The sequence below is a fragment of the Arvicanthis niloticus genome, chromosome 29 (genome assembly GCF_011762505.2).
Source record: "Arvicanthis niloticus isolate mArvNil1 chromosome 29, mArvNil1.pat.X, whole genome shotgun sequence".
NCBI classification, from domain to species: Eukaryota; Metazoa; Chordata; class Mammalia; order Rodentia; family Muridae; genus Arvicanthis; species Arvicanthis niloticus.
In genome coordinates, this window is record NC_133437.1 from 17,878,157 (window position 1) to 17,900,166 (window position 22,010).

The 22,010-nt window shown below is 44.7% G+C and overlaps 1 protein-coding gene across 1 annotated transcript; it reads right to left on the bottom strand.

The window, feature by feature from the left end:
- Nucleotides 1-21,998, bottom strand: Bhmt2 (betaine--homocysteine S-methyltransferase 2). Its single transcript, XM_076927163.1, has 8 exons — nt 21,852-21,998; nt 18,243-18,375; nt 16,162-16,253; nt 13,910-14,101; nt 11,702-11,849; nt 11,156-11,338; nt 10,108-10,336; nt 1-6,669 (listed from the first exon to the last, which is right to left on the bottom strand). Exons 1-8 carry the CDS (start codon nt 21,987-21,989, stop codon nt 6,588-6,590), a joined length of 1,197 nt encoding a protein of 398 aa, XP_076783278.1. The 5' UTR covers nt 21,990-21,998; the 3' UTR covers nt 1-6,587.
- Nucleotides 21,999-22,010: the final 12 nt, after the last annotated feature.

Sequence of the window (22,010 nt, forward strand, 5' to 3'; positions counted from 1 at the left end):
TGCAATCAGCAGAGGCTTTATTAGGGAAGTAAGCCGGTGGTCAAAACTACAAGCTCTTTAGCTCCAAGAGCAAGGTTTTGGCCTTTATAATTTTTCACTCTACATCCCCACTTCTTCCGATTTGGCTATGTTTTTAATCATAAAAACTCAATTATTAATAAGTCTATTCTCACCCCACTTTTTCTGATTTGGATCTTTAGAAAAGTTTAAACTCCAGTGTCTTCAAAATTATCATTTTCTTAACCTAAAGCTCTGTATTGGTGGCGCAACACAAAAAGCTGAACAGCATTTATCCTTTCTCTAACAAAAGTTATTAATCTATTTAAAATGCAAGATCACAAGGGGTCCAGCAAGGGAGGATTGAACCAACTCTCGAATCAACGTTGCTGTGCCTCTCTATCTTGTCCCTGGTTTAACTTTTCTCTGAATTTACTCTCTGGTCACTCTTGAGAAATAGGAGAAAGTAACATTTTCTCTTAGAGCAGCACACAGACTTCTTCCTTTAAGAAACAGTAAGTCTAGTAACAACTTAACTTTGTTACCGACTGTTCTAGGGCTCTCAAATCTACATCAGTGGCAGCTCTCAGCTGATGAAAATAATGAGGTTTCTGTATCAATGCAGCAGCACCTGTCCCCACACCTGTAGTCACTCCCAGGCCCAATATAATGGCTAGAGTCAAGGAAACAGGCTCCCTGCTGAAGTGTCTAGGGTGTATCTCAAACTCAGTTCAAGAGTACCTGCGGGATCTAGCTGGACAAGTACACAATAATCTTTGACTGCAAGCTCATCATTTATCAGTCTTAGGCACTAAGTATCTGTTAGCAGGGCTTCTCGGGCTCTATTTTATTTGCTAGGTGTCTCGAAACATTTCTATTTCCTTCAAACACACTTTCAAAGTCGTCCTCTGACTTTTCCACATTTTGTGGCACATAGCTGTCTACATACACATAAAATCACATATATAATAAAGAGAAATTGCAAAAAGGAACAAATCTATTTAACTCTAGATTCACATTTCAACTTCAGCCTTGTAATCACAAGCTGTCATTTAACCTTGGGTGTATACACCCTAAGCCCCATCCTCTAAGGCAGCATTCTCCCTGTGCCTCTAGGGTGGGATGTCTCAGGAGTCAAGGCCTGCAGTTCTTTAGCCTTGTAGAATAGCAGGGGACCTTGAACTAAACAGCAGGAGGTTGTTCTGGCTTCTGGATGTTCAGGCACGTGTTGGTGAACTTCAAGGAGGTCGGATGGTCAGCAGCACCAGGAAGTCTCTTAGTAGCCTGAAAAATCATTTCTCACACAAAAGAGACATTCTGTGTGTGGAGCAAGGACAAGGGACACTCTAGCCAGTGCCAGCTCCCAAGGGTAGTTTAATTTGAGGGTTCTGTATATTCTCTCTACCTGTCCTGAGCTTTGGAGACAGTATAAACAGTGGAGCTTCTAATATCTCTGACAATTCCTGACTTACCTTAAAACTGCTCTCTGATCTAATTACCTAGGACACTTGAAACCTCGGGAAGGTCCCTATTCTAGGCTGTTTTCTCCTAGGTATTTCTTCTTTACTCTAAGTCTTATTATTTCTCTGGCTCAAAACCTGAGGTCCCTTATACACTTTAAATCTCTTGGCTGCTTGGTTGCACTCATATCTTAAGAGTCCATCTGTGCATTTAGCTTGGTAAGTCTTTTGCTTTCTGGGGAGTATAGTTCTCCTTTCTTGTGTGCGCCATTGTCTCTTTTAGGCCCCAAACCGGGAAGGGCTCCTGTATCAAGCCACTTGATCTGTCCAGTTATTGCCTCAGGCTGGAGTCTCCTCCCTTGGTGTCCTGGGCAACAAATATTTACAGCTTCTGGTTTCATCAGGGTTTTCCTCTCTTGGCATATAGCCCTGCAGGCATGGGCTGTGGCAAAAGCATACCTGCTTGTCGACCCCAGGTTCCAAGGTTGCTCTCTGCACCGATGATCTCAGGGGTCAGTCCAGATGACATTTGTGTCCACCACAGTAGCGCTGGCTTGTCTCTGACCAGCATGGAGAAAACTGCTCCCGTCTGTAAAGCAGGTTACCTCGGCTCCCAGCTGGAGTCAGTCCTCTACCTGATGAATTCTTGTCAGCTAGTTGCAGCCTGGATAGGAAGTGTTGTATCTGGATGTCCATCCTAGGGAGTAAGTCTCTCAGGGGACAGGAGCAGTCTAGGATGACCATAAATGAATGGGATATCCAGCCCATCTCTTAGTCCACCATTTTTCAGGTAGTCCATGAATACATTTTGACCCATTGGCCTGGAGGAAGCCCCTGTGTCTATCAAAAGTTGGGTGGCTCCAAGCCGCCCCATCTCCGTCTTCACACAGAGCTAATATCTTTGCCATTTGGGGTGGTTTTTCAAGGCCTGGGATTTCCTGGCCCTGTCTTCTATTTGTTAGGGCCCTCTTGGACCCTGAAACTGGCTCTTTTACTTGTAATGTGCACACTGGTCTCTATTTTTAAAAGTTTATCTCCCTTTGATTTGAGCCCCTCTTCTCTGCTTTCTGTAAATTCTTTCCTGTCACCTTTCTCTAGTCTCAGCAACTTACATTAGATCTTTTATCTTCTAGTCTATCTTTTCTATTCCTTTCTTCTAGACTAATATCAAACCTTCTCTACTCTTCTCTATTCCTCTGGACTTTCTCAGCGACTTATACTAAATCTTTTATCTTGTCTGTTCCTTCTTCTCCAGACTTACTAAACTTTGATGAAAATAGTGGGGTCTCATGTAACTCTCTCTCTCTCTCAAGATCTATCAGCGGGATCTGGCGTGGGCCTTTGGGTGTCCCTTACCTTCTGTCACATGAAGGTCTCAGTCACATCTGGTCCGAATTAACCCGCTGCTGACCACGGCCTGATCAATTGGTGGGGTCCCCATGTCGAGGGAACATTCTTTTTCCGGTGTCCTCTCTTGTTCTTCACTTCTGAAGACCAGAACCTACAAGGGCCTTGTGAAAGAAAGGCTCTTATCTTATTTATTGCTTTTGATCACCTGTAAAAGCAGTAAATAGTCTCTTAGAACTCTGTACAGACTAATGTATCTGTGAGGCTGCATGACTGTTTATATCACACTAGAGACTATAACTACCTTGTCCACAGGTGTAGTGTGAGCTCACCTCTGAAGCTCCAAGAAGGAAACCAAATCAGAATGAATAGCCTTATCTGTAGCATTTCACAGCAAGGACTATTAAGATGACACTTACTTGAATTTAACTTTTGACAAAATAGAAACTTTGGTCAAAGTTCTATAAAAACCTTTTAAAGAGTTATTTCTGATTAGAATATTATTTTAGAAGTGATATACAACAAGAACAATAAGTAAACATTTTTATGTCTAACATAAGAGCACAAGTCTTCACCACTTCTTCAATTTTATCTTGTCAGAACTCTCATCTTTGAGCCAAATCTTAATGAAAATCTCATATAAATAATGAAATTGTCTCAAACAGCAATGGCTAGAAAGTCTATCAAAACAGAAGCCTATACCTGTCTGCAGGTTCATTGGTTCAGCTTTTCTAAACTGGAGTCACCACGTCACGTGACTTGCCTCAGTGCTACTTATTCACTTTTTCCTTCTTAGAAATCTCAGCGCTATTCACTCACTATTATTTTTTAACAAAAAATATATAATTATAACTCTCAGGTGAATAACCTTGGGGCTGTTTGTCTAGCTGCCCTGGCTCCACTGCCAGGTTTTTAAACACCTGGGCCCTATCTATCTTCATAGGCGGCAGGTGGAATGCCGCTGACTTGTTACAGCAGTGACCTCAAGGTACCCAGTACAGCCAGGAACACCAAACTAGGTGGCTGTTGCACGCTGTTGCTGTGCTGGGGAACCACGAGTTGTCGCCCACCAAGTGCGGGCTGGGCGAGGGCACCCTCCATGTGCTGTTACCTGGAGCATACCCTACATGCAGTAGGCGGGCTGTCCGAACACGAACCTCGAACACGGACTGCGGTGGATGCCCCTTATTAAAGGATCTGTCCGCCCTTCTGCAGCAGTACTCTCGCACCAGCAGCTTTCTCCGCCAACGATCATGTTACCTATTTTTAACTCAAGATGTTTAACACAGTAGATTAACAGCTAACACACAGATGATTTACCAAGAAAAGACACACACATATATAAAAAACAACACAAATTGCTCACCCCTCTCACGGGTGGCACATAAACCAGGTAATACAGACAGTTCTCGCCCCTGCTACGGGCACAGGGACCAAGTTACACAATAAGGAAGGGCATCAGAAATCTGCCTGCCTCTGCCTTCCAAGTAAGACTCCAATAACCAGGCAACGCAGTCAGTCTTCACAGATTCAGATTTAACAGGTTCAGACGACTTGGTCAGGCTATGCTGGACTAAGTCTACCAGCTTTCTAACACGCCAGCAATGAACAACCCAAAAATAGACACACTGCAATGAGAGCACAACAACCACGGTGGCCATTTCTGACCTTTTCTCTCTAGTTTCATTGTTAACACACAAAAAGACTAACAAAAAAAAAAAAAAAAAAAAAAAAAAAAAAAAAAAAAACCTGTCTCAACCGCCAGTGCCAGCCAAGAGGGGTTCCACGTCCTCTCCGGCACCTAGATGCAAACCTGTGCCAGCCTAGAGGGATTCCACGTCCTCTCCGGCACCTAGATGAACCCCCAAACGTCTCTGGGGGTGCAGCAGCTAGTGACTCTCCAGCACGTTTGCTAATCACTCATTTATCTCCTCTTGAGACAAAAATGGTTTACTGCCCCTCACGAGACAGAAACAGCTGCCAGTCCAAACCGAAGTGCACTTTTCAGAAACCAAATAATTCAGACAGACGGGCACAAACAACTTAGAAACCAAACAACTTAAATAAACCTAGACAAAACAGCACACGAGACATCAGCCGCTTTAGACAACCCAGCACATGAAAAAACAGGGCAATTTAGACAAAAGGTTACACAACCAGACAGAGAACTGTGGTGTCCCTTCACCTCCCAGTGTGGTTTTTTGGATTAGAGTGGTCGTGCATCCTGGACGAGCCCCCAAATGAAGACCCCCATACTCGGGAGACCCTTCCTCAAGTCTTAGATCATGACCACCCAAAGATCACAAGAAACCATACCTGGATGCAATCAGCAGAGGCTTTATTAGGGAAGTAAGCCGGCGGTCAAAACTACAAGCTCTTTAGCTCCAAGAGCAAGGTTTTGGCCTTTATAATTTTTCACTCTACAAGTGGAAAGGACAGTAGCTTGCTGTATGGATTTTCCAAGCCTAATGTTTGGACCAAGTGAAGACTGTAGTGAGCAGACTTCTGGTTACTTTATGAAGTTACTTTCTAAGAATGAGATATGTCTTAAAAAGAAGCAAGTGATCTTTAGAGGTGACAAGGTGCTGGGAAGCTCTGGAGAATGAGTCCCTGCTGGAGAGGCTTGCAAAGGTAGTCGGACATCCTATCTGTGGCTCAGATTGGTCACCCTCAGGGACTCCAAGGCCATGATATGATTATGGATAATTCACTCTCTAACTGCATCAGCTGGCATTCTGTCTGGTGGTACCAATGAACGAATCCCAGGTCATTAGTATTATAGAAACAATGACATCAGGACTGAAGGATTGATTCAGTCCCAAGGAAGGTCAAAAGACAGTAAACTCCGTACTTTATATTCTAGGATGTACTCAAAGAGGGGCATTTGAAGGAGTTTGACACAAGGACATGACAAACATGACAAGCAGCACACATTTGTTATCATTGTTCCAAAGAAATGGATGAAACTCAAGCCACTCAAATTTCAGAGAAGGAAAATGATTTGTAATCTTGCTGTTACACACTGCTACATTGTAGTGAAAAACAGAAAAGTGGGGCACAGTGTACAAAACAAACATGAATGTAGAAAGTGCTAGAACAAGGTGAACTTGATCTCTGACTTTTAGAAAGGTCTTCCAAGGTTCATGTGTTTTACTTTAATCAGCAAGTGTTTCCCTGAGCATTGGTGATTATGCTTGACACAAAGCTAAACAGAGAGAATGTAAGAAGCATGTTACGTGCTCAGTGGTTGATAATCTACCTGTGCATGATTATAAAGATGCACTTACAAATTCCAGGACTTTAAAGCAAAAAAACTCATCCTTGAAAGCAAAGCATCATGATTATTCAGTAACCCTGCCATCATTCACAACTCTGGCATCTCTTCTCCTGAGACTGTTTGTAGCTCAAGCACCTAGCTTAGACACCAGAATTATTCACCAAGGTTGCTTCTTGCTGACTTCTGATTATTTGAGAGTGTCAAATCCACCCTGAGAGCCAACTCTGGCCATGCCTGATGACCTTCAAATGGAAGCCCCGTGGCATTAATAGGCACAGAGTAAGTGTGGGTGTGTGGGGGGGTGTCTAGGTGCCTCTGCATGCCCATTGCATCTGATGAGCATGCTCAGGAGTGACGTGTCACTCTCACTTAAAGGAGGGCAGCTCATCAATGCCCAGCAGCCGGAAGAACAGGGTAGGCTGGGGACAGCAGCGAGGAAGGTTCCAGATGTGGCTTGAGGCTGTTTCCTCCTGTTCTGTCACTTCAGAGTTCTCTCTCATTGCTTCTTACGCATCTGGCTTTGATAGAGAAGGACAGAAAGGTCTTCCTGAGGCTGGCAGCAGATTCTCCCAGTATTCCCGTCTAGCCCTGGGTTTGGAAAATATGCACAATTAAGTTAAAAAATCCAAACTCATCATTTTACAAAGTGTGTGTGTGTGTGTGTGTGTGTGTGTGTGTGTGTTAGAGAGGAAGAGGAAGGAGGGAGGGGAGGGAGGAAGGGAGAAATATCAGACTAAGGTAGAACTTTTATTTCAACATGCGGCCAGAAGAACTCTGTTTCTGCCAGTAGCTTTTTCACAATTGTGCATGTGGTATGTATGTGTACATATGTTCACGAGCATATGTGTGTGTATGCATGTGTATATGTGTGTGTGTGTGTGTGCACACTCAAGAGGCCAGCTGTCTTCCTCAGTTGTTTTGTACCTTATTTTTTGAGACAAGGTCTTTGTAAAATGCTCATGAATTTAGCTGGCCAGCGGTGCTAGTCTCCCCAGCACCAAGACCAAGACTTCAGATATGTGCCCCTGTGCTTGGCTTTTTATCTGGATTCTGGGGATTTGAACTCAGACCCTAACTACTTTCATAGCAAACCAGTTATTGACTGAGCCATCTCCCAAGGCCTGTTTCTGTTGGAGTGAAGTTTTTGAACACTGTGTGAAGATGTGTCTCTGTCCTTCCTTGCCTACCTAAGGCACTTCTCATTGGTTAAAATAAAAAACTTACGGCATATAGCAAAAGCCAGGAGAGTAGGGGGGGGGTATCAGCAGAGAGAGGAACTCTGGAGAAGATTCAGAGATGGAAGATTGGCCAACAAAACAAAGTTGGACTTATGGAACTGAAGAGAGGTAAGCAGCCACTTGGCAGACCTTAGATTAGTATGAGCGGGATAATATAGATACAAGCTAGCTGGGAACAAGCTTAGCTTAAGCTTAAGCTTAATTAATAAATTAATTAATTTATAAATAAATAAATAAATAAATAAATAAATATAGTGTCCAGGACATTATTCAGGGCAAGGGCAGGCACAGAAAAGCCCAAATGGTTACATGTTTCAATGCTTTTATCCTCTTACTGGTCTCCAGGCTTCAAGGCCACTTTTCAGAAACAATGTATTTCACTTATAGGAGTTAATATTCTTATTGTTGCTGTTGTTATATTTCATCCTGAAATATCCAACAAGTCTTCTCAAGTCTATTCAGAATTTTAGCCAATCAAGCAGTTGTGGAGACAGTTTTAAACTTAATGAGACAAGAATAATTCTTCCAAAAAGTAACCAAGAACAGAGCACAAATGACTTTTTTTTTTTTTTTTTTAAAGACAAAGGAAAAATGAGTACAGGGTTCCTGGGCACGGACTTTGCTGTCACACATATTCTTACGGCATCCCTCACTTTACTTAGGAAACTTATGAGAAAGGTTAATACTTTTTTATGAAGTAATCCCAGAAGTCGTAGTTTATTATGGTCTCTGTGAATCACAGCTTCCTACAGACATTAGTTGCTTTGGGAGTTCAGGGTGCAGGGGGTACTTGGTCTTTAGACTAATGTTTTAATTTTGTTGGCTCATTACTTTTCAGGATGTACAGGTGATGGCAACTAAAATAAGCTCTTTTCGTTTATTTAAACTTGTAATCATCTCCAAAGCATCCTTCTTTTGTCTTTGGGTTACATCTGCATCTAACACACTTTTATGAATCCTGCCTGGGAAAAACATTGTCTCTAACAGACACCGGCAGACAGGTTTGCCCATGATTTCTTCAACTTTCACCAAGGTGGACAAGGAAGATGTATTTACTACATAACCTCACTTCATTGTGATTATAGAATAGGACATAGTTGTTAAATGTTAGTAATTGTTAATGGTATAACTTGAGGAGGCCAGGGGGGATCACCTAGTCAGAAAGTATTTGCCATACAAGCCTGAGGACCTGAGTTCAAACCTCAGCTCCCACATAAACCAAGTGTGGAGGTGTATGCTTGCAATCCCAGCGCTAGGGAGGCAGAGACAGGCAGGGCTCACTGGCCGACAGCATATCTAATTGGTAAAGTACAGGTGCCGTGAGAAACCCTGTCTCAGAAAGGACAACACTTGAGGTTGTTCTATGATTCCACAAGCACCAGAGTATTCTTCCAACACACACACACACACACACACACACACACATACATACACACACATATACACATATGCATACACACACATACACATGCACATACACACACAAACATATACACACAAACATATACACACATACACACACATACATACATATACACATATGCATATACACACATGCACACATACACACATGTATACACATATGCATACACACATGCACACATACACACATACACATGCACATACACATACATACACACATACACAAACATACACACATACACAAACATACACATACACACATATACACATATGCACACATACATGCACATATGCACACACACATACACACACATATACACATATACACATACACACATACACACATGTATACACATATGCACACACACATGCACATACACACACATACACATACATATAAACACATACACACAAACACACACACACACAGACACACTTTCACACATGGAGGGGAGATGGAGGCCAAAAAGGAGAAGAGAAAAAAAATATATGTATAAAATATATATAACATATAGTAATAATATCTATACATATATGAAAGAAGTTAGAAGAAAGGGACTTAAATATTTTTACCACAAAGAAATGATAACTATTGGAGGAGACAGAATTACATGTTGGTTTATCCTAACATTTCCCAATGTGTACATGTATAGAAACATCATGAGACATCCATAAATATGTATAATTTTTGTACCATTAAAATTGTATCTTGAAACCAATCAATATGATCACAAGAGTTGGGTCGTGTGTGTGTGTGTGTGTGTGTGTGTGTGTGTGTGTATGTGTGTGGTAATTAAGTCACAAGGGTAGGGCCCTAGTGAATGGGATTAAAACCCTTATCAAAGAGGCTCCAGAGAGCATGCCTTGACCCTTCTATAATGAAAGTCCCCAGCAGAAAGTCACTTTCTTTGAGAAAGTGGGACCTTCATCGAATACTGCATCTACTGGCAGCTTGGTTGTGGACTTTAGAACTCTACGAGAAACAAATTTTTGAGGTTGCTTATTTGTTTTGAGATAGGGTCTCATCTGGAGCTTGCTATGTAAGACCAGGCTGGGCTTGAGGTCTCTGAGAATCTGCATGCCTTTGTCTCATGGGAGCTTTGATTAACAGTATGGGTCACCAGTAGCCACTCCTGGTTCTAAATGCATGTAGTTTATAAGACACCCAGTTGATGGACTTTTGTTGGACTCGTCTGACAAGACCAGGCCTCCCCTGAGGATGGGCAGGGCAGCTTGCTTGCTTTCCCTCTGTTTCACCTTGGCCCTGCTTGAGTTCTTATTCCTTGTACACGCATGTGTTTGCAGCAATACATACATAGAACAGGGTTAGTGAGGAGTTAAGAGTACAAGTTAAAAGCAGCCCCACCTCGCTCTGATCCAGGGCTTGGTGTGCATGTCCAAACCACTTCCCCAGCTGCCATGTTTTTCTGAAGCTGGTGGCAAAAACCCCCTTTCTGGGGCCAGCTCCTCTGCGATCGCCCTGATGTGGTAGGGCTCGAATCCGCAGCAGCCGCCGATGTACCTGACCCCCAGGTTGTAGGCCTCTCTGGCGTATTTTTGAATATCCCATCTGGTCACAACTCTTGGCTCCAGACCTGTAACACAATGATTCTGATGTTTCTGTTACCACCTCTGTTGTGGTTTAATGTGAAATGTTTGGAGACAATGTCCCCAGCGATGGAATACTGTGAAATCTTCAGAGGTAGAGCCTTGCCGGAGGGAGTGGGCCACTGCAGGCAACCTCACTCCTGTTTCCATTCAGTTTCCTGGCTACGGACATAATGTGACCAGCAACACTCCTGAGGGGCCACGCCTTCCCACTGTGATGGACTGAATCCCCTCCAACTCTGAGCCACAATAAATCCTTCATCCCTAAAGTTGCTTCTGGTCAGGTATTTGGTGAAAACGACAGAAGAGTGGCCAGTGCAACCCCATTTCTCAAATGGCAGGTTCTTGACTAGTTGGGCTTTTCCTCTATCTCTCACCCCATATACCCATCCCAGTTTAAAAAAAAAAAAAAAACTAATATAAATGTTAGAAAGATTATGCACCCTTTAGGTTGCTTCTGTTTGGTTGACACTGAAAGTTCTTTTTTTTTTTACATGACCTTATGTTATAAAATTGTATCAACTTAATCACAATAAGAAATGTAAGGGCCGGGCGGTGGTGGTGCACGCCTTTAATCCCAGCACTTGGGAGGCAGAGGCAGGCGGATTTCTGAGTTCGAGGTCAGCCTGGTCTACAGAGTGAGTTCCAGGACAGCCAGGACTACACAGAGAAACCCTGTCTCGAAAAACAAAAAAACCAAAAAAACAAACAAACAAAAAAACCAAACAAAAACAAAACAAACAAAAAAAACCAAACAAACAAACAAAAAAAGAAATGTAAGGGACTTTATACATACCCCAACTTACCGAAGGGATATTCTGGGAGGTCCACAAACCCTCCCTTGCCATAGTCCGGTGTGTGGAACCCCAAGCACTGGACCATAAGATGAGTTTGCAGGCCGGCATCCCTGAGGCCCTCCTTCATGAGCTTCATGGTCTGCAAGCTGGTCCAGGGTCCAAACCGGCAGTTGACCCCAATGATGTCTGCCCCTGTGAAAGGCAATAAAGAACCATTACAACGTATGGTGCGTTCCTTTGCTTGGTCATTCTTTTTGTAACAGTTAGAAGCCAAGCTGGTTGAGGTGCATGCCTGTGATTACAGCATCAGAGAGCAGGGTGGTCACACACTCAACACTGGCCTGTGTAGGCTTACAATGATTAGAAATGATTTAATTTCATTTCAAATCAATTAATCATCCATCAATCAATCAGTCTTAGAAGCCATTTTAGAGATTAGGATTTCTAGACAAGACTTTTCCTTTTTGTTCTTTTATTTCTCTGACAATATTAAACAAAATTTCTTCACTTCCCAAGCAGCTTCTGCACTGCCCATCTGGACACTGGACACTTTACCTGCACGAGCCAGCTTCACCGCACACTCTCCAGGTGTCACGTCATGCATGTCCCCCTCTGGGCCAATGCACATGGTTGCAGCCACCGGTACCCCCACCTCTCTCAAGACTTCCACAGCCCACACAGCTTCTTCCACATGCTCAAAATACTAGGAGACAGTACTTTTTAAAATTGCCCTCAATAAAAGTAGCCTCCTGAACGGCAGATCCCAAATGCTGTAAAACTGTTATAAAAATGACCAAATATATAGTATGTGATACAGCTTTGGGAGAGGTGTGTCTCCAACGGATTATACGAACAATGGCTTTCTGAGTAAACATCTGAATTCTTTTAATCAGAATATCTGAAGTTTTATTTGGGGGTCAGTATTTGGTGACATTGTAACTGTTAGTAAAACAAAAATCATACCATTTTAGGGGTTGTCTTTAAAAGATAGTTATATATTTAAAACAAAAAAAATTGAAGGAACAGACGCTTTCGTCAGCAGAAACCCAATGTGCTTTCCCTTGCACCACAGAACCACCTACAAATAAGCATTGTACATATTGATTTGGGGATCATCTTTTATGAAACTGGGGCTAGCTCTGAAAATATGTTGTATCATGTATTATACTTTACAGTATTTTTTATATCATTTCTGATTAGGATTCCTAAGCGGTCCCTAGACTACAAAGGGGAAAGTGGAAAGATGTTACCAGAAGGTAAGACTATGGGGCATAAGATGGAGTCACTGGTGATGTCCTTGCTGATGGTGGCTACAGTGGTTTGTCTGGTGAACCCATGTCAGCTGTGGTGGTGCTTCTCAGGAGCCTCCTTCCATGCCACCAGTAAAAGGGTCACCTAAAGTAACTGGACAAAGGCCAGCAGCAACCTCCCAGTATCTTCACTTTTCTGTTAGTTTGTTTTAGTTTTTCTAGACAAGGTTTCTTCATATAATCCTTGGCTGTCCTGAAACTTTCTCTATGGACCAGGCTGGCTTTGAACTCTGAGATCTGCTTGCCTCTACCTCCCCAGTGCTGGGATTAAAGGTGTGTGTCACCATACCAGATTTCTTTCTTTGCTCTTGAAAGAAATTCTACTGACTCCTATTGAGGAATAAAAAAGATAATCAGGTCAGGCCCTGAAAACAGTGTCACTATGCTCCCATTCAACTGGACAACACAGTTCTAGGAACAAACACAGTTTCCCAGAATCTATAGCAAGGCCCAGACAGCCCTGGGCCTTAAGCTGGTTTGTACTAGCACACAGAGTGATGAAGAAGTGGTAGCTGGACAGCTATTTTTTGTTCCAAGACCTGAGTTGAGGGCTTGATAGCAGGCAGGAACAACTGCACTGGGAAGTCAGGACGAGAAGGGAGAGAGTCCTTCATGTCAGTCGGAGACCAGTTGTTATGGCTTAGATAGAGAATGTCCTCCTATAGGTTCATGTTGTGAAGGGGGAACTCATCTGGTGGAGCCAACACTAAGGAGGGATTGGACCACAAGGGCTGTGACTTCATCGATGCTTTTAGATAAGGGTGGATTCATAATTTGACAGCATCTTTGGACAGTAGTAGGAGGCAGGTTTTATGGGAGGAAGCAGGTACTGAAGGCATCCCTTTGAAGGCCATTTTGCCTCTGGCTCCTCCCTTCCGCTCTTTTCTTTTCCTGGTTGGCCAGCCTTAACTCTGCCACACCCTCCTTTATCATGTTCTGCCGGACTACAGACCACGTGACCTAGAGCCAGCTGGCTGAGGATAATAACGACAAAAGCCTGCCTTAATATATCAGTCCTTTTCTTTAAATTGCCATTTATATGTGATAGGCCGAGGAGTAGCAGAGAAACATCTAGAAAGGCCAGATGGAGCAGGGTTATTTGGTGCCGAGTATGGCTAGTGAGCCCTGGCGAACCTGCTAGACCTCACTCCCGGATGCTCTCCACCCCTCCCCATGCTTTCCAGCCTGGCTTCTGTGGTGTATCCTAAGACTCTTTCCTCATTTTTCTCACCTTAGTGTTCGCCAAGTCAGTTATTGCAACCACTTAACCTCAGAAAGCAAACCCCACAGAGAGGCATGCCACGGGTCCATCCCTTGCCTCTCAGAGAGCCCACCATGGAGATGGCAGAGCGTTGCCTGGACTGTGGTGTGTTGACCTAAACCACTGACCTTCCACACAGAGGAAATGAGGGCACAGGACAGCCCGGTCCAGTTTCTCTAAGACCAGTCTTACCTCTGCAATCAAGAAATCCACATTTTTCCTGGCAAAAACTTCTAGCTGTAGTCGAAAAATGTTTTTAATTCTGCTTTCATCCTTGTGGTACTTGTACAGTGATGTCTGGCAGATGCCTCCTGCCACCAAAGCATCCCCTCCACCAGCTACCTCCTGGGCCAGGTCACAGGCAGCTGCATTCACGGCTTCCCACTGAGAGCAAGAGCAGAAACATGAGCCTGGTGTTATAAATGTAAAATAGAACAAGTTGCAAAGGGAGCAAGTCAAGCCCACAAACTGCCATTCAAGAATTGAGCATAGCCTCCTCTGTTACCAGTGACTCGTGTGTGTGTGTGTGTGTGTGTGTGTGTGTGTGTGTGTGTGACATGTACTTGTGGAGGCCAGAAGTCAACACCAGGTGTTTTCTACAATTGTTCTCTGTGTTATTTTTTGAGACAGGTCTCTCACTAAGGCTGGATCGTATGGATTTAGCTAGCGTGGCTGGCCAAAGTGCTCCAGGGATCTGTCTGCCTCCGCCCACCCCCAACAATGACAACAGGTTACAGAGACATGTGAGCCAATGCACTTGGCTTTTACATGGGTTCTGGGGATCCAGACTTAGTCTTTGTGCTTATACAGCAAGTCCTTTATTGACTGAGCCATCTCACAGCCTCAGCAGTGACTTCATATTCCCATTATTGTTATTATCCACACTGGAATTTTAGACTAATTATGAGGTATAGTGGCTTTCTTCCTCCTCCTCTTCCTCTTCTTCTGATATGGTGTGGTGTATGGGTATTTTGCCCGCTCTTATGTCTGTGTACTGTATATGTACCTAATGCCTTTGGAAGCCCAAAGAGGGCATTGGATTCCCCAGGAATTGCCGTTACAGATAGTTGCAAGATGCCATGTGGGTAGAGGGAGTTGAATCTGGGTCTTTTGGAAGAGCACCAAGTGCTCTTAGCCATTGAGGCATGCTTCAGTCCCACCACACTTGACTTTAATAACTTTATTTGTTCCCCTCTCTTACAGATCATGAGTCTCTTCAGAAGAGAGTCTAAGCCTTTATATCATCTTTCCACTTAGCACAGAGAACACCATGATGATAACCCTTGGATAACCACTTAGCGGTCCCCATGGCTCCCGTTTAGTGTGAACCAATATGTGGGTTTCCTGAACCCACATATGATGAGCTTGAGCATCCATAAGTCACTTATCATTAACAGTTGGCTTCACAAATGTTTCCCCATCCTTCATTCCATCTGCCCTGACAGGTCTGAACACAGCACTCCTCATTATCTTTTCCCACAGTTAAAGCCAATGTGTCATGCAGGGATGGTCTTACATGAAGTCACTCAGGCAGGAGACAGCACCGTTGGATATCAGCTTTGGTTTGTATCATCTGTAGGTCAGTGCTAAGTTCCCAAGGACCTCCCTTTCTCCAGAAAGACAAGGGGGGTGGGGGTGGAGAACAATACAGAATGAAAAGGTAAAACATGATCTAATCAAATATTCTTTCTCCTCAAAACACCTCTGAAGGGCCTCATCACCCTTCCAACAGCCTGCTCTGTCTGGTTTTGTCTTCTTCCACCTAAACTACAATATTCTGTTTCACACATGTGTCTGTGGAACCGTGAATTCACAGGAGTTAGATGTGACCTGGTAACAAGTGCAATAACACAAGATTGTAACTAGTCTTTCAGCTCCCTTATGGGCTATTCCACCCTTTCAAAACCTCTAACTCTAGATAGGAGAAAAAAAAGAGATAGAGGGGAAAGGGGGTACATTATCATTAGACTACTTCCTGCTGATTAGGGGTGTCGAGTTCCTGGGCAAGTTTGATCTTCACTGTCAGGATATCTAATTTCTTCTTGTTTCTTCTTTGTGTGTGAGTACTTAACAAACCGCAACCAATATCAACCAACCACAGATCCAAACAGCACTACAACATCCTTACCTTTCAGGGCCCTAGCATTTAAATACCCTCTCAAAAGGTCCCCAGAACTCCAAGTCACAATCACAGACTATCTACAGCTGACAGAATCACGCTCCTGCCAGAGCATGAGTCAAATCATAGTCAGCTGCTGTGGACAGTCCGAAGCACCCCATATAATCCCACACCTGGGATTAAAATGAAAACACATTCCCATAATATTCCTATGGTTTTTTTTTTTAAAGAATCCAACATTCTCACTACAGAAGGCCATTTTCACCACCTCCCAGGCACCAACAGGCTCCACCCTTGTAGCTGTTCCCTGCCCTCCCCCAGGTACCTTGCTCTCCATATTGTCTTCTGTGGCAGAAAAGGTGAAGGTCTGCAAGACATCAGCTCCTGCTCTCAAGAATTCTGTGTGAAGCTGACGAACTGCCAAGCAGTTGAAATTTCCATTACAAAATCAAATTCCAGAAGCAGATGTTCTCAGTAGCAGCTCCCACCCTCTTTCTCTTCCCGCCCTACCAGCCCGTATTTCAAGCCTAGAAGTGATAAAGCAACAGACAGGCTCATGTCATGCTGTGACAGTATAGCACGCACACTGTGGAGCAGTCCACAGGGTCCTGCTCACCGCCTCAAGTAGATTCCATGCAGAGATTAAGGCCTGGCTGGCTCCCTGTTCCCTCACCCAGAGGGTGGGCATGCCTGTGCATGATACCCACAACAGGCTGATTCAAGAATATGAGAGGGTCATGTGGTACCCTGGCTACTCCTAGTCTCTTGGCCACCCTTCTGGGGTTGGGGATGTAGCTCCGTTGGTAGAAAGCTTCCTTCGATGCATAACGCCCTAGGTTTGATCCTCAGCACTCTGTAAAGCAGGTGTGGTAGCTCACGCCTGGAATCTTAGCACTCAGGTGGAGGCGGAGGTCATTCTTAGCTGCATAGCTACTTGAGGCGGGTCTAGGGTGTATGAGACCTTGTCAAAAACAAGAAGAAGAAGAAGAAGGAGGAGGAGGAGGAGGAGGAGGAGGAGGAGGAGGAGGAGGAGGAGGAGGAGGAGGAGGAGGAGGAAGAGAAGGAGGAGGAGGAAGAAGAAGGAGGAGGAGGAAGAAGAAGGAGGAGGAGAAGGAGAAGGAGAAGGAGAAGGAGAAGAAGAAGAAGAAGAAGAAGAAGAAGAAGAAGAAGAAGAAGAAGAAGAAGAAGAAGAAGAAGAAGAAGAAGAAGAAGAAGAAGAAGAAGAAGAAGGGAAAGTCCCCCTCTACTACTTTTCTTCCTGACCATTACCCTCTCCTGGCTAATTCCTCATTTTCAGCTTAGCTGAAAGGTCTTCCAAACATAAGAACAAAGTGAAAAACTCCTGCGAGGCACTGGAGAAGCTCAGCTACTCTGTTCTCCACCAACAGTGAGCATCTGAACAAACTGGGGGAACTGCAGTAATGGCCACAGAGCTCTAAAGATGTGTAGGCAGCTCATGGGGGTAAAGCCGCCTGTCCTTACAACTGGCCCACAGCCCCGTGACAGACAAAGGAACAGGTTCCAATGAGGTCAAGGGGCTTGTCTAAGGTCACACAGCTGGTCTGGGGAAGAAGCAGGCAAGGACCCAGCTTTGCATTACATATGTCCATGTAAATGACATCAGGTAAGACTCCAAACCTGTATTTCCACTGTGTGTCCTAATCCCCTATCATGTTCTTTGGCTTTATTTCCCCCACTCTAGAAAACTCAACAAAGCCAGGTGGAGTTAAAGTACCAATGGGATGCCGCCAACCAATAGCAGTGGTTTCTACTTCTGACTCTTGTGTTTCCATTTTTTCTCTAAGTCAGGAAGATGAATGGGAGGGTTGATTCTTTTTTCCAAGTCTGGTCCCCACAGCCTGGCTATCTACATTCTTGAGCTGGTGACGGCCATCGGCCATTATCACCATGGCCATGGTTGTCATCTGCTTTGCACATCCTTCAGCAGGGTGAGTCTAAAGCCATTGGTGATTTTTGATAACTTAAGGAAACCCTTAAAATGGCTACAAGGGAAATATTCAAGGAATGAAAATTGAATTGTATATTTTAAACAATGTTTGTTCAAGAAGATATGAGTGAGAAGACAGAGAGAGACAGAGAAACAGTGAGAGACAGAGAGATAAAGAAACAGAGACAGAGGAGGAAACAGAGATGATTTCTCTTGTGCTCCAGTCCCCACAACTGCCATGGCCTTCACCTTTTGGCAGTTCTGCAAGGAAAACGGTCCTTACAAATGCTTGCTGTTATCCTTTGATTTCCCTGCACGGTGTTTACGCTAACTGTTACTTGTATACACACTCCTTGTTGTTTCCTTTACGCTAACTGTTACTTGTATACACACTCCTTGTTGTTGTTTCATTTATGCTGTTACTTATATACACACTCCTTGTTGTTTCGGGCACTTACCTGCACTTGGATGTTCTATCACTGCTTCTGGGGTCCAAAGCCCTGCCTTCACGAAGCCTCTCTTTTCCAGAGTGAGGAGAAAGCTGCCATCCCCAACCACAACCTCCCCATTGTCCAGTCGCTCCAAGATACCCTGGGGAAGAGAACAGAGACTCACCAGGCTCTCTCCACACTCCATCTTTTCTTTTAATGTCGTTTCTAATTTTAGGAATGGCGGCCCTGTTCTGCTGCAATTATGTCTGTGTTTCAAAGACATTACAGCCTGGTTCCTGGACAATGAAATACCTGTCTCGGGCGGCCAAGGAGCTATGGGGACTTTCTTTTTCTCTGCTAACACTTTCTGGGTCAAACTCTCCCGAAGGTGCTGATTAACCTGACAGTCACACGTTAGTTTTTCATGTCCTCTCTTTTGTGACAATGTATTAGGGTTTAGGGGTACAACTTAAACCCCCAAACTCACAAGCCCCCTGGCTGTTTCGCCCAGCCTTATCACACCACTGGCTAATAAGTCCAGTGGAAGCCATCTTGTTTCTCTTTTCCCTTCTGACTAGAATGTCACTATGACACCTGGGTATAGAGCTATCTTGTAGCTATGACACCCTTAGCTGCACTTGATGTCAGGTGGAGCCAACCGGTACAGCAGTTTTCATGACAGCCTAGAGTAGCCACAGCAGTCACTGTGTGGCTCGCCTTTATACCAGTTTGAGAATCAGATTTAAGAGTGCACACACACAGTCCTTGAGGGGAATTCGGTTACGCTAGTGTTCTAGCTTCAGTCCTGTCTCACACCCAATCCTACAGCTTGAGTCTATAAAGCATTTCATGGATTCATCGTCCCTATTGTCATAGCCATTGATTACTGAATGATCTTAACACACCTCTGATCTGTCACGGCCCTTTCCCAACCTCAGCGTCCTCATCCACATGTCCGCCCATCCAATAGTGTCTGTTTCACTTTGATGGTTGAGTGTGTAGGGGCAGGTGATATACCTTATTTGTCTGTCTTCCTCCCACCTCTGTTAGCATCTAATGAAGGAGAGATCCTTATGAAATGTGTAGAGGTACCAAGTAGTTCTGAAAACTATCAGATGCATCGCAACTGATAGGATCTGTGTTCTAAGAAGCAAAACCAAACTATCTTCGATCAAAAATTAGGAGGCTTAAAAAAAGAAAAGAAAAGAGGACCATAATGCACAGTTTGAGTGTGAGACAGAATAGATCAGACATTTCATTTCTTATCTGAAGTTTGTCCAATATTTTCCTTAAAGACTTATGTTAAATTTTATTTGTATGCATGGATGTTTGTGGACATGTGTGTGCACAAGGCCAGAGGGCAGCAGATCTCTGCAAACCGATTACAGAGGGCGGTGAGCCACTGACCATGGGTGCTGGAACTGAACTCGTGTCCTCTGGAAGAGCAGCGAGGCTCTTAACTGCTGAACCACCTTCCTAGCACCTTGCCAACATTTAAAATTGTCCATTTTTCTTTATTGTCATCAAAATAACTAGATTGTGGATATTTGAACCCAGAGCAGTCTGTAGCCCATCATTCTTGTTGGCCCCAGCACCTCACTAATTCTAATGACAGCTTCAGGGGTCGGGGACGGGGAGAGTCAAGTGCAGAGGTCGTGAATTCCCCTGTGGCGGTCCTGTCTTCTCATTCATTTACAGTTTGGGCAGTATACCTGTTGAGCTGAGAGAGGGCCTGGGGCTCCTTACCCCTCCCTTCTGACTATATCAACCTGCACACCTCTGGATTTGCCATCTGCTCTTAGGGTGAGGCTGTTGATCCTCAGAGGAGGCCATTTCCCCATGGTAGGCAGTGGACACAGAGTCCATCTGCCTAGAATACCTGCCATCGGCCTGGTTTCTCTGGCAGGGCAACTTCTATGGTTTGAGGAATGGGGTGGTGGCATCAGCTGGCCAATTTCACAGTAGCAGTCAAAGGCACTGGCGACCTGTGCCTGCCAGCTGAGGAGAGAAAGGACCCTGCTTCTCTCCCAGGTACACAGTAACAGCCAACATGCGATAATTGTGCTGTTTCAGGAGCAGAGTCCCCAGAGGAATGGGGACAGAATGCTTTCAAAACTTTTTTTTTTTATTTTGACTTTTTTTTTTCTTTGCTTGCTTGAGACAAGGTCTCCCTAAGTAGCCCTGGGTAGCCCTGATGTAAATCAGGTTAGCCCTAAGCTCAGAGATCTATCTGCCTCTGCTGCCTGAGTGTTGGGATTAAAGGCGTGTATCATTACACCAGCCCCATAAAAAGTGACAAGCTAGGAGTGATGGTGCAGCTGTCAGTCCCAGCACTTGGGAGGAAGATACAGGTGGATGTCTGTGAGTTTGAGTCTGGACTGCTAGAGTGAGCTCCAGGCCATGCAGAGCTACAGAGGGGAGACCCTGTCTGAAAATTAAAAACCTCTTGTAAAAATTAAAACTAAAAAGTGAATTGTGGGGCTTACTAAATAATTTGTTGAGTAAAGGTGCGTGTGGGCTGTCAGACATTACGGCTGAGTTAAATGCCAGTAGAGTTTAATCCCTGGGTCTCATTAGGTAAGAGGAGCAAACCAATGTCTGCAAGTTGTCCTCTGCAGGCCACCGTAGTATACACATGCCCATACATGTACACAATAAATAAATCCATACATAAACAGAATAAAACTAATTTTTAAAAGGGGAATTATTAAAAAAAAAAATGAATCTCAGGTGAAGGAAGCAGCCATGTCCTTCACATTTAAAAGAAGTCTTCTTACGAATCTCACTTCCTACATTTTAGCTTTTTGTCATTAGAGAGCATCTCTTAGGACCCTGACTGGTCCTCCGCTGGTGTGACTGGAAGTACTGTGCGCGGCTAGGGTGGATCTGAGACTATCTCAGTCCTCTCTCACTTGGAGCTGTTAATGGCTGACTATCAGCTTAGCAAGCGATGGACCCTGAACGTTACTAAGATCACTATGCATAGGTCACCTCAGTTCCCAGTTTCTTAGCATTTGGAAAGCACAGGTACACGCCCCCCAGAACTCTGAATTGTGTGTCCATGTGGGTTGTTGGACTGCTGGTTGTTGGACTGTCCCCTTGCTGCCACAAGAAGTCCTCAGTGCTGTGGGAAGCTGTCATGGGGGAAGGGCCAGATGTGTGTGTGTGTGTGTGTGTGTGTGTGCGTGTGTGTCTGCTGAAGGCGACAGAGTGGACCCCCATACCCACCCCTGCGAATCACTCCGGACAAGTGTGAAGCACTTACAAACCCGAGGGAAACTGACAGGAACACCCGCAGGTGAACACCCGGGGGTGGGGTGGGGGGGGAATGCTGCCTGGGCTTCCTTAAGCAGGAAAAAGGAGGGTCCCCTGAGTCTAAGAGCTTGACCTCAATCAGATCCCTATTCTGTGAACACTGACTCTCCCGGCCTCAGTTTCCTCATCCATTAACTGGGAATACCAGCAAATGCAGAAATTCTGAGCTGGGTAAGGGCTCCAGCCGCGATCCGGTAAACTGAAGCTTTGGGCGGCCCAGCCCCCTTGCTGAGCTACGTTAAATCTTAGGGTTTGTCTAGTAGCTGAAGCGAGATTCGAACTCCGCGAAGAAAGGAAGAAGGCGGCCAGACCGACACTCACCTTCTTGGCTCGTGGGCCTCCAGCTGGTGCCATGTCGCCGCCACTGTGCAGGCGCGGGTCCCGGTGGCACAGGTCCCAGAGGCGCCGCGAGGCCGGAGCCCGCCCCTCCGTGGGAGGACCCATGCCCCCCACCCCCATCCCCCACCCCCCACCCCACCT

Excerpts from the sequence above, each read along its gene's own strand:
- Bhmt2 (XM_076927163.1), bottom strand. The coding sequence starts at position 21,989 with ATGGGGGTGGGGGGCATGGGTCCTCCCACGGAGGGGCGGGCTCCGGCC. Across the intron at positions 14,102-16,161 it reads AAGACAATATGGAGAGCAAG|TGGGAAGCCGTGAATGCAGC; the intron begins GTACCTGGGGGA and ends TCTTGCTCTCAG. Across the intron at positions 10,337-11,155 it reads CCTCCCAGAATATCCCTTCG|GTCTGGAGCCAAGAGTTGTG; the intron begins GTAAGTTGGGGT and ends ATTGTGTTACAG.